This window comes from Mizuhopecten yessoensis, unplaced genomic scaffold (genome assembly GCF_002113885.1).
Source record: "Mizuhopecten yessoensis strain PY_sf001 unplaced genomic scaffold, ASM211388v2 scaffold2699, whole genome shotgun sequence".
In the NCBI taxonomy this organism is placed as follows: Eukaryota; Metazoa; Mollusca; class Bivalvia; order Pectinida; family Pectinidae; genus Mizuhopecten; species Mizuhopecten yessoensis.
In genome coordinates this window covers 854,850-867,982 of record NW_018404676.1, presented here as the reverse complement: position 1 = coordinate 867,982, position 13,133 = coordinate 854,850, and the positions used below count along the sequence as shown (strand labels likewise).

Below are 13,133 nucleotides of genomic sequence, written 5' to 3'. Positions count from 1 at the left end.
GACCATCGTAACTCAAAGTAAGGAAACATCAGATTAACCCAACAATGACCATCGTAACTCAAAGTGAGTTAACATCAGATTAACCCAACAATGACCATCATAACTCCGAGTGAGGAAACATCAGATTAACCCAACAATGATCATCGTAACTCCGAGTGAGGAAACATCAGATTAACCCAACAATGACCATTGTAACTCAAAGCGAGGAAACATCAGATTAAGGCAACAATGACCATTGTAAATCAAAGTGATGAAACATAAGATTAACCCAACAATTACCATTGTAACTCAAAGTGAGTGAACATCAGATTAACCCAACAATGACCATCGTAACTCAAAGTGAGGAAACATCAGATTAAATATTCACACAGTGCAGTAATTAACGTTGTTTAGATTTCAGATACAAACTTGTTTGTTTATACCTAAATGACGTTATACCCCTGGTGACAAGGGTAGTTATGTTTCTGTTTCTTCAGTACATATGACAGGTTACAGAACTACCAGCCCATTGTTGTTGTTTTTTTCAGAGTGAAATAACCTCACGAGGTGCGATGATGGCATGTTTATTTTTTTCATGTGATCGGTGAAACTAAATTTCTACCCCATGATGATTGATTGTGATTTATAAACATTCACATAAATACATTTTAAAGTATGACCTACTCATTCAGACCCATATTTTATACTTGAGGATTTACGGTGTTTTATATAAATCACAAACAATTGTCATTCGTATGATGTCTAAAACTATCTCTGAAAAACACAATACAGAGAAGGTAAACATTTTACAGATTTTCTTTCCTTGAAGAAAATAAGATAAATTGTAAACCTAATGTATTGTTATTGGACATAATTTACTGGTACCTTAAGAATATCAAATACACATTTCTGTTTTATACTTAAAAGGAATGTAAATATTATCTTCATAGCTTATAGTTATACCAGGGCTATGCAACTTCTTTGTGTGGACACGGAGCGAGAAAAGGATCTCAACATTTGCCAGTGCCACAGTGACACTACATTTGATAACTACATATACAACTATAAGTTGGAATTTAAATGACTGAATTATTATGGCATTTTCTTTTGATTTTGACTTCATTGTTGCACTTTGTACAAAAACATGAAAATTAAATTTCAGGACATATTTGATGCCAAAATTAATCAAACTGATATTCAGAATGAGAAATGCTTTATATTTTCAAATAGTGAAACAGTGCTCAAAAGTCAGCAGGACCTATATTTCAAAACAAAACAAAAAGTAAACGTTACAATCAGGGAGTTGTCGTAATATTGATGCAAAGTTTTAAAAACTCATGATAATTTATAAAGTTGAAGCGAAAATCCTATTTCCAAATTTACACCACAAATGTATGCCTTGTGACCTGTTGTGTAACTCTTCATTCACTCCATTATTTCCATAAAACTAGAAAATGTTTGTAAGACATGAAAACCCCCTTTGCGACAGTGACCTTTGGACTTGAAATGCAAACTCTTACTCAACTGAGGTATTCTCATAACTGAACTTGGTATAAAATTTGATAAAGATCTATAAAGAAGTGAAACTCAGTGTAATCATAACAATGAGTCATCAGGGGACAGGATGGGAGGGGATCGATATGCATGGGTAACAATGAATCATCAGGGGTCAGGATGGGAGGGGATCGATATGCAAGGGTAACAATGAATCATCAGGGGTCAGGATGGGAGGGGATCGATATGCATCGGTAACAATGAATCAACAGGGGACAGGATGGGAGGGGATCGAGATGCAGGGGTAACAAGGAATCATCAGGGACAGGATGGGAGGGGATAGATATGCATGGGTAACAAAGAATCATCAGGGGACAGGATGGGAGAGGATCGATATGCATGGGTAACAAGGAATCATCAGGGACAGGATGGGAGGGGATTTATATGCTTGGGGAACAATGAATCATCAGGGACAGGATGGCAGGGGATCGATATGCATGGGTAAAAATGAATCATCAGGGACAGGATGTGAGGGGATCGATATGCATGGGTAAAAATGAATCATCAGGGACAGGATGTGAGGGGATCGATATGCATGGGTAAAAATGAATCATCAGGGACAGGATGAGAGGGGATCGATATGCATGGGTAAAAATGAATCATCAGGGACAGGATGTGAGGGGATCGATATGCATGGGTAAAAATGAATCATCAGGGACAGGATGAGAGGGGATCGATATGCATGGGTAAAAATGAATCATCAGGGACAGGATGAGAGGGGATCGATATGCATGGGTAACAAGGAATCATCAGGGACAGGATGGGAGGGGATCAATATGCATGGGTAACAATGAATCACCAGGGACAGGATGGGAGGGGATCGATATGCATGGGTAACCACTATAGGCCTCTCCTTCATAAAACCGAGGAGCATAAAAATAATATGGGTTAGCAATGACAACTACAGCCAACTTTGACTATCGTGATGCTTTAGCTCATACAATTGTGGTTTATTGTTGTTACGATACTGGGTACCAAATTAGCGCGTGTCAAGTGATTGTACAGATTCTATTTTATGTATTTTACCTAAAATGTAATAAATTGATTAAATCATGGAAGTTATTTTGTATTATTATTCTATTGAATATAAAGGATTCCAGTAGGTGACAAGACAAAACTTAATGACTGAACAACAACCCATTGCTCTAAGGCTATGGGAGTTGTATTATGGTATTCAGGTAATCCATTGGGCAACATTTCATGTGTTTTTGCCATTTTATTTGTATCCAGGAATCAGTGAACAAGTGTTGCTATCTAAAAGCTTTTCTTGTATCTTCCAGCTCAGTATATTGCCCTTGCTGCACAGAAAAAAATATTTTATGGTACCAAATCTTCCATTTTACTGCATATACAAGTATTGTCAAGAGTAATTGAAGACTTACCTCCCCTTTGTCCGCTTTCATTCCCTGACCTTTGTAGGCATACATAGCTTTGACTTGGGGTATTTTTCGGGTTTCTACGACATCTTGGATGACCTCTCTTTCTACAACCTCTTCCACCTCTATTTCATGAGGAACGTCAACCAGCTCCTCTACAAGTTCCTCCTCATCAGAATTTTCCCCGTTCTCCTGGGGCATGAACTTATCAGGTGAAATCTGCAAGGATAAAATTTAATTTTATATGCAAAAGTATATCAAGATCATACGAAAAAATGTATTCAGTAAGTTCAATTTCTGTACATTACCTATTCTCTTTGAGACCAATGATACGCCAGTCATTAACTCTGATGATGATAAAGATTGCTTAAATGTTAACAGAAATTTCATGTGTGTATTGTTTATAACTGACAGTAAATTAGTAAATTTGTAAACCAAACAAATGATAATAAGTACAGTAAAGTTTTATGGAAGGTTGTCAAACATTAGATTTGGACAGAAATATGTTGCATTGAGCTTAGCGTTCATACTTACGTTGTGTTCACTGGCCGCCTTGGTCATCAACTGAGCGAGTTCATCAAGTCGCATTATTTCAGACTTGAATCCTCGGACCTCTTCTTCCAATCGGTTATGCCGAGATAAGAGAGCCTGGAGAAGAGAAAATGATTAGGGTAGGAATTATCTAGACACAGACCAATGTAAAGATGTAAACACTAAAGCAAGAGTAAGATTTATGTAAAAGGTAAGCAAAAGATCACCATATATCTGATTGTGTAAAATACAAAATAATCAAATTTACTTCTCAAATAAAATTTGCATAAAAAGAAACAACATAGTTGTAGTTGCTACAGGGTAAATATTCTCCTAGAAAACCAAGTTCCCTTAAACCTGATAAAATACTTATTTCCATTTTTGCATGACTTGAAAACAAAAGACTTGATCACTGAACTGACCTAAAAAAAAAAGTCTGTGATAACATTGAATGGGGACGTTGTGTAGAAAAGACCCACAAGAGTCTAACTCCAGCCCTAAGGTACATGTAGATTTAATTTTAAAAGAGTTAACTTGACATTCTAAACTATCGTCTGTTGCGTAAGTTTTACTGCAAAAATATATGAAATCAAAGCTTGAAATTGTCAAGAGATATTTGGCCATATTGCCTTAGAATCATTTTCCACCATATAAATGCAGGCAATAATTTATAGCACAACCCCCATTCTCCCTGGAGATGTGTTTTCAAACTAGTGTAAGTTTCTGAGGTTGACATTCATGAGATAACATGAATCACACAGATTTGGATTTTCTGTAACCAATCATCAAATGGGAAATTTTAACTGAGTCCAATCAATAGCTAGTTGTAGTAGTGATAGTTCATTAATTTGCAGACATTTGGTATTAAAAAACTTAAAACACAAGTTTTTGAAATATTGCAATATACAGTGTAGTGATATTTCCTTTTTGCATTGCAATGCATAAAGATAAATGTAATACGATAATCTTGTGTTTTGCCATATACTGGCCTGGAGATCAGGAAATGATCTTAAGTCTAAACTTGTCTAAAATTTAAACTAAATCAATCACAAAATAACATCTTGAAAAATGACGCCATACATGGTTGGCCTAGCAAAAACAGTCTAAGTTGGTTTCATGATCCCAGGGTCAGTTTTTCACTTTACATTGTGATAGCCTTAAAAGTAAAACCCTTGCGAGTTTTCTTTCTTTTCAAAGCTTAAAAAATAACAGCAAGAGTAAGATAAACATGATAAATAATATTCATGAGATGTATAACTTATAACCACCATGGTTTTTACTGTAGATTGATCAGCATTGTTGTAATACATGACTGAGTAATATCTGTTTAACGGAGAATCACAAACCGCCACATCATTAGTTCGAGATTATAACCCATCCAAGTGACGGTACTTCGGGAAGGTGTAAATCAACTTATTGATTACCACTTGTTTACTTTACACCTCTGCCATTTAATTGATAGCCAGGGAGTGGATGAACCACTAGGCCTCTGTGACAGACAAAGAACCACTAGGCCTCTGTGACAGACACAGTGACAAATAACACTTTCTGTACCATTACCAAGAATGTGGAATGTTTTCTACCTAGGAATCATTACACAGAATGCTGACATTTACCTGCGAGTTGGCCTCATCTCGACCGTAATCGTCACTGGTAACAATAGGCATCTTCTCCCTCATCCACGACTCTGCCTCGTTGGCGTCAGCATAGTACTGTAAGGAACAACAATACACTATACTTCAGTGGCCTTCAGATACATTGTAAATCTGCTACTCATTATTTATCATTTCTAATTTATTTAAACACTAAATCCTTTCATTTTAATATCACATCCCTCTGAAATAGAAATAATCTATTTCTTCCAAACAAATTCACTTCAAGGTCCTATCCATAAAATACCCCCATTTACTCTTTAGATAAAGATATGATTACAGAGATACACTTACATTTGCTCACATGTTATTTTTGTAACCTTATCTGAGGTCTTTACACTAGATTTTCTCTGTAAGTACCTGATGAGCCTCAATGCCGTCCTCTATCTTTGTTTTCATGAGTTACATGTTATTTTTGTTCTGAGGTCACTAGATTTTCTCTATAAGTACCTGATGAGCCTCAATGCCGTCCTCTATCTTGGTTTTCCTGAGTGCAGCCAACTCCTTGAGTTGTTTCCACTTGTCCATCAGGCTGTTGATCTTGGAGCCAATTTCTGAACGTGCCTTGTGCCCACTGTTGACCAGGTCTTGTCCTACTCCACACATCTGCTCGCACCATGGCCATCGTCCGTGCATCTCTGCTTCAAGGGCCTGAGGAACACAAGTAGAAATAACGCTTTATTTACTGATGACGAACATCAAAAATATAAATTTAATGTAAAATTGTTTAAAGAATTGTTTTGGGTTTTTTCACAATAAAGCTGTATTGATGAAAAGTTAAAAAGATCAGAAAAACAGATCTGGTCAGCACTGATCTGTCTCAAGATTGATAATGAAAGTGCTAATGTTTACAGATTTACATATTTATGACCTTTATAAATCGAGCAAAATCTTCTCAAATGTCCTTATAAAACCCTGTATAACTTTTCTTAATTATCTGATGATTTACCCATTTCTATACAAATATTTATCCAATCTTTACCTCATGTTTCTTGAGCAGTACGAGAGCAGCATTGAGATTTTTGCCAATATTTGAGGACCGGCAGGCATCTATTTTTTCTAGGACCCATCTCTCCTCTTCCTCAGCGTCCTGTAGGAACTGGTAGTATTTCTTGGCAACATCCAGACCTTTGTGGCGGACGTTACTCTGGTCATTCACCCTGTGTAGGTAATCAGATGTTTGTCAACAAGTCACCAATAACATATTTCTGTTCTAACTGGCGAAGTTTAGAACTATTAATGGAAAACGTCTGCCTTGAAACAAGACAATGAACGTTCCTTACTCCGACCACCTCTTCAGCATATGTTTGAATTTTAAAAACCCATCATGTTTTCATTCTCATATTTCTGCATGATGTATGCCCGAAAATTTTCACAATAGTATAACTTTTTGCCTCCGTAAAGAGGGCAAATTTATTATTGCAGCGAGTATTAGTATACATTGTACAGTGTCTAGTAATCACATGTGAAGGGCGCAATCAAAATGGGGCTAATATGAATTTTACCGGCGAAGGGTGAAAGTTTAACTCGGCGAAACTTTCCAGGTATACAGTGTATGGGCCTCTAGACAAGAGTACTGTAAACCATACATATTACACCTGCTGACACCACCGTGGGAGTCAGGCTGAAAGTATGGTAAATACATATCTCAGGCTGAAAGTATGGTATATACATATCTCAGGCTGAAAGTATGGTAAACATATCTCAGGCTGAAAGTATGGTAAACATATCTCAGGCTGAAAGTATGGTATATACATATCTCAGGCTGAAAGTATGGTAAACATATCTCAGACTGAAAGTATGGTAAACATATCTCAGACTGAAAGTATGGTATATATATCTCAGACTGAAAGCATGGTATACATATCTCAGACTGAAAGCATGGTATACATATCTCAGACTGAAAGCATGGTATACATATCTCAGACTGAAAGTATGGTATACATATCTCAGACTGAAAGTATGGTATACATATCTCAGACTGAAAGTATGGTATACATATCTCAGACTGAAAGTATGGTATACATATCTCAGACTGAAAGTATGGTATACATATCTCAGGCTGAAAGTATGGTATACATATCTCAGGCTGAAAGTATGGTATACATATCTCAGGCTGAAAGTATGGTATATATATATCTCAGGCTGAAAGTATGGTATATATATCTCAGGCTGAAAGTATGGTATACATATCTCAGACTGAAAGTATGGTATACATATCTCAGACTGAAAGCATGGGATACATATCTCGGACTGAAAGTATGGTATACATATCTCAGACTGAAAGTATGGTATATGCATATCTCAGACTGAAAGTATGGTATACATATCTCAGGCTGAAAGTATGGTATATATATCTACTTAATCTTATGCGATAATACTTACATGTATGTTAAGCTTACATATGTGTGTGCAAACAAGCAATTGCAGGCTATGGTGGTAAGAAATAAGAAGCAAGTTTTATTGATGAAATTTGGTTGAAAACTTTCCCATCATCATGTTAAGTTTCGGAAGCTGTGACATTCACGTTTATCACCCTTTTCAAGAGAATTAAAGATTTCTTCAGGATAGGAAAATGTTCCTACCTTCTCTGAAGTAAGGAATTAAATGCTTCTTAAACTATTATAAGCCTGATTGATGTTAATATTGGTTATATTGGTTTTAAGACCCTGAAAGAGACATAAATATTTCATTGTTGTTACAGGTGTAAATTATAATAATTCAAACGATTACTAGCTACAAATTAATTTGAGGTAAGTGCTTGTTTTACAGGTATTTAATATACGAATGAGTTACCTACCTATCATAGACCTTGTTAACATCACCGAGCCTCTGTTCTAGGACGGTACCCTCCGGGTGGGAGGAGTCTATGGAGCTTTTTGAGCGGCGGTTAAGGTTGCGGACTCGCTTGCCGAGAGCGTTGAGTTGTGTCTCAGCCAGACTGTGCTGCTGAAGGTACTCTTCTACAGCCTGGAGATGCTTACCATACTCATCTATCTTCACCTTATTCTGTAACATAACATCTTACATCAACTTCTGTATTATTTCTGAAAACACCTGGAAGAATTTGTATGAAGGACATCATTGGAAATCCAACCTGAAGAGATTATGTACTTGAGACGTTTCAGGCTTTGCATAGGATCTTACTATAATCTGTAACCAAACAGGACGGATTTGAGTAACCTCCAGGGTCCGTATTCATTTGGAGACCCTTCAAGCCAAATACTGTTTTAGATGTTTACAATTGACATCTTGATTGCGTCACGTTTTAAGCAACAAAAATGGATCGTAAACAATGGAAAACATGTCACATCAATAATAAAACAATGGAAAACATGTCACACCAATAATAAAACAATGGAAAACATGTCACATCAATAATAAAATAATGTCACAATCACTGAATATGAACCAAGGCTACCAGAGGTTACATTGTTTTCAATATTGCACTGTGCATTCATTTCAAATTATTGATGAGCAAGAAATAAAATTGGTCTTAATTTTGTTTGTTAGTTTAGATAAATTCTTTGAGACTTGATTGACAAGCTATCAGGATCACAGTATACGATATGTGGTTAAATAGTGTAAATGTCTTAAATGCTGAAACATCTACATTCAGAGAAGAATTTCTCTATATAGTACAACTTGTATACTATGAACATGCTTAATATGAAATCATGATTGAAAGGTATTCTAAATTTAAGTTTCAACAAATTTTGCCTTCAATGAAGACATTTCTTAGGTTCCCTGTAATTTGATATATACAACTTCGGAGGAAGTTTTTCCTTCTGTATATTTTGAAACACTGAAGTGATGTGATGTCATTACCTCTACTTCTCGGAGTTCCTCCTGGATACTTTCTATTTCTCGGAACATATTCATAATGTTGTTGAAGCCGGACAGTGTTAGCTTCCTCTTCTCCAATTGGTCGAGGAGAGCCTGCCATTTCTTGGCAATCCTTTCATCTCTGCAAATGTAGGGTAGTGTATGCAGGGTTATTTTACAGCTCTCTAAGTATACATTTTATTGACCTTCCACTGTGCAAAATTGCTTCATTAACAATTCTTCAAAAACAAAATCTGGAGAAATAGCTATCATTCAAAGTGTACTTACACTAAGATACTGTGAAGACCATGTGATATTTTTAACACTATTACTTGCATTAATTTTCATTTGTCCTATTCAATAAGAGACAATGCTCTCCAGTAATGATACTACTCAATACATCATAAACACACTCAAATATCTATACAGAGTGGTACAACAAAATATTTACACTAATACACTTTCAGATATACAGATTGACAAGCATTGATAAGTTAATTTCCTGTTTATTTTATATTTCCTCTTTATTCTATACAAAGACCATTACAGCTTGCTACCCTTCAGGGTGTTAAAACATTTTGAAATTATTCCCTGTAACATTGCAGAAACATCATGACCAGTAGCACAGTGGGAAAGCTCCCTACTTTAAAGAAACAAAACGTTTACTGTATAACTGCGATAACATGTGTACCTAGGATCTTTGTTTACTAGTGGGCAAGACTTACTGTATAACTGTGATAACATGTGTACCGGGATCTTTGTTTACTAGTGGACAAGACTTACTGTATAACTGTGATAACATGTGTACCGGGTTCTTTGTCTACTAGTAGACAAGACTTACTGTATAACAGTGATAACATGTGTACCTAGGATCTTTGTTTACTAGTGGACAAGACTTACGTTTTTTGTACTGCTCCCTTCGCATGGTAATTTCCCTGTACAAGTTCATCGGCCAATCCTCTCAAGGCCTTGAATCTGTCTTTCTGTTAACAAAATCAGTTTAATATAAGAATAATATCATATCTTCCAGCTCAAAATTTTCTATTTTTAAGTTTTATCAATCTTGATACATTGTTCCTAATTGAACAACATTACTCAACTGATTTGCAGAGAGTTTCATATTGAAGAGAGTCTACTTGTTACATATGGTCTTTTTTAGAATCCAAATTAGTTCATTGTTAAATTGACATTTCTAGATTTGCTTATATGGGCAACCTAAACAGTTTTTCATTAAGTGGTTTTCCAAAGTTACATTGTATGTTAGAGTTACGTACCCTTGCTAAGATTTCCGCACTAATGGCCTCGTGTTTCTTCACAGCAGCTTCCACAGTGGCCACATCATCACATACAATCTTCTCGTCCAAAATCTGGCCCATGTCAGCCAGCCACGACTCACGAATCTCACCCTGCAGAGATAACCTAAGTTATACATTGTTCTAAACATGAAAACTGTACTTTATCAACTAGAACTTAGAGAAAGAATTTAACAGTAATATAACTATTCCTGTAGAAGCCCACTGTTCAGGCAAAACCGGTAGACATTTCCTAATAAATGAAACTCAGCTTATCCCGAGCTTGTTGCGATTGACTTCTTCACTTATTCCTTGACAATGTCTTAATCTAAAAGTCAAAAAACATAGCAACATGATTTTGTTTAACATCAATCTAAAGGACTCGAGTACAATATTTCAAAACACATACCTTTCTTCTGAATCTTTGGGCAAGCTGTTCAAGTCGCTCTTGTCTTGAAGAAAAATAGAGTAAATTTAGATTTTATCAACAGGAAATCCTTTTGGATCCAACTTAAATACATACATTCAACAAGGAAAAATGTTTGTCTAGTAAAAACCTTGCAACAAGATCAAATATGAATGATATGCATAAGTAAATGCATTTTTCCTCCTGAAAAATTAAATATAACCTGCCACTTAAAGAAAATGTAAGTTAAGTACATTGTAATCCAAGAATTCTGCCCTTGGTTATCCTCTACTGTATAATACAAAGAATCACAAGCGATGACACCATGTCTGGTCATCGGAGTCATTTATACCGGTCCCCCAAAACTAAATAAGTTTTGGAATGTATGGGTTTATTCCAGCTCTTGTCCAAATTCAACTGGTCTTCCTTGACATCAATCTATGATGTATTTTTTCGCCCAGTTTTTGGATGTGGAAAATCCTGTGTTGTTTAGGGCATGGAAAGATTAACATATTTAATAACATGATCATGTTTGCATTTTTCTATAGGTGTAGCTGAATTAGTGAACGCAAATGGCAAAAAAATCTTTGATTTTCAAACTACCATCAATGTCATTCATTTGACCGGTAGAATATGAGACCATAAAAGTCAGGCCACACAGCTAGGTCACTGTACCTGATCATTTCATCCCGGAGTGCCACTTCTCTTCCGTGTTCGGACTTATCCAGACAAATCCAGGCACTCTCTATGTCATGAATGAGTTGACCCTCTGGGGGGGTGTACAAAATCTGACCATTAGCCTTCAGTTTGGCCTGTATATTGAAGTACTGTGCTTCAATGTTTCCTTTTTCTCTCATCCTGTAAGAAAGCATTTGTTTTAATAATCATAAAAAAAATCTTTTTCTTCAATTACTAATATCATTGATGAAAATGAAAATCAATATCAAAATGATACCTAGAGTTACATTTCAAGAAAAACATTTGAAAACTAGAAAATGTCTGTAAGACATGAATGCCCCCGTTTACATTGAATCATGACGGGATGGGATGGGACATGGGCAACACTACATGCCCCCCTCCCCCATTTTATGGTGGGGGCATGAAAATACGTAAATCTTTGTGACTATTATACTTTGGAAGTTTCTAAACATAAATCTTTGTGACTATCATACTTTGGAAGTTTCTAAACATAAATCTTTGTGACTATCATACTTTGGAAGTTTCTAAACATAAATCTTTGTGACTATCATACTTTGGAAGTTTCTAAACATAAATCTTTGTGACTATCATACTTTGGAAGTTTCTAAACATAAATCTTTGTGACTATCATACTTTGGAAGTTTCTAAACATAAATCTTTGTGACTATCATACTTTGGAAGTTTCTAAACATAAATCTTTGTGACTATCATACTTTGGAGGTTTCTCCACAGTTCGATATTCCTTGAACTTGATCAATTCCTTTTGTATTCCTTCGCCTGAGTTAGGGAAGTTGCGGTCGTTGAGTCCTTCCACTTTCTGTACGATCCACTCAAGGAGGCGAGTTGTCAGGGTCTCGTAGTCATCTACCATGCTCTCCACATCCATCATCAGGCCCACAATCTGTGACACAGACAAAGGGAGGTAACTTAGGATAGTCAATGTGTGCTGCAACTTGGTTACAGACACTTATGTATTGGACATTGTCTAAAGTTAAAAAATAATACTGTCCAGGAAATTTACCATGACCAGGACAATCTGATATAATTTCACCATTTGTTTTTTTCAATCAATAAAAGATATCAATATTTTGGGAAGAATTCCTTCATAAAATACTAAGTTTCTCCCACTTTCCATTAAAGGCTAGAATGCTGTGGTTCAGTTTTTGTTAAAATATCATTCAGGTAAAGTGTCCATCCAATTAGGATTTCTCCATTACCTTAGCAATCCTCTTTCCACCTGTCATCTCACTCTTCATCTTGGCAAAGTAATGATAGTAGGATGCTACGTAAGTAATGATGGATTTCTCATCTGGCCGGTTCACGTCCACATCTGTTTACACAACAATCAACAGGTGTAAAACGGACATCATTATCTCAGTTACAAAACAATCAATAGGTGTATAACGGACATCATTATCTCAGTTACAAAACAATCAATAGGTTTATAACGGACATCATTATCTCAGTTACAAAACTATCAAAAGGTGTATAACGGACATCATTATCTCAGTTACAAAACTATCAATAGGTGTATAATGGACATCATTATCTCAGTTACAAAACAATCAATAGGTTTATAACGGACATCATTATCTCAGTTACAAAACTATCAATAGGTGCATAACGGACATCATTATCTCAGTAACAAAACTATCAATAGGTGTATAACGGACATCATTATCTCAGTAACAAAACAATCAACAGGTGTATAACGGACATCATTATCTCAGTAACAAAACAATCAATAGGTGTATAACGGACATCATTATCTCAGTTACAAAACAATCAATAGGTGTATAACGGACATCATTATCTCAGT

The 13,133-nt window shown here is 35.8% G+C and overlaps 1 protein-coding gene across 8 annotated transcripts in view; it reads right to left on the bottom strand.

Annotated features, from left to right (window-relative positions):
* The window catches only part of LOC110446470 (spectrin beta chain, non-erythrocytic 5-like), a 131,482-nt gene that overhangs the window by 75,175 nt on the left and 43,174 nt on the right, over window positions 1–13,133 (bottom strand). For all 8 annotated transcript variants that reach the window (XM_021491638.1, XM_021491643.1, XM_021491644.1 and 5 more), the window contains exons 8-20: window positions 12,532–12,644; window positions 12,028–12,215; window positions 11,291–11,473; window positions 10,619–10,661; window positions 10,192–10,323; window positions 9,818–9,900; window positions 8,921–9,059; window positions 7,893–8,101; window positions 6,075–6,252; window positions 5,543–5,743; window positions 5,057–5,152; window positions 3,444–3,557; window positions 2,916–3,128 (exon numbers count right to left, since the gene is read on the bottom strand). In XM_021491638.1, the coding sequence (XP_021347313.1) occupies window positions 2,916–3,128; window positions 3,444–3,557; window positions 5,057–5,152; window positions 5,543–5,743; window positions 6,075–6,252; window positions 7,893–8,101; window positions 8,921–9,059; window positions 9,818–9,900; window positions 10,192–10,323; window positions 10,619–10,661; window positions 11,291–11,473; window positions 12,028–12,215; window positions 12,532–12,644 (1,892 nt within the window). The remainder of the gene's footprint in view (window positions 1–2,915; window positions 3,129–3,443; window positions 3,558–5,056; window positions 5,153–5,542; window positions 5,744–6,074; window positions 6,253–7,892; window positions 8,102–8,920; window positions 9,060–9,817; window positions 9,901–10,191; window positions 10,324–10,618; window positions 10,662–11,290; window positions 11,474–12,027; window positions 12,216–12,531; window positions 12,645–13,133) is intronic.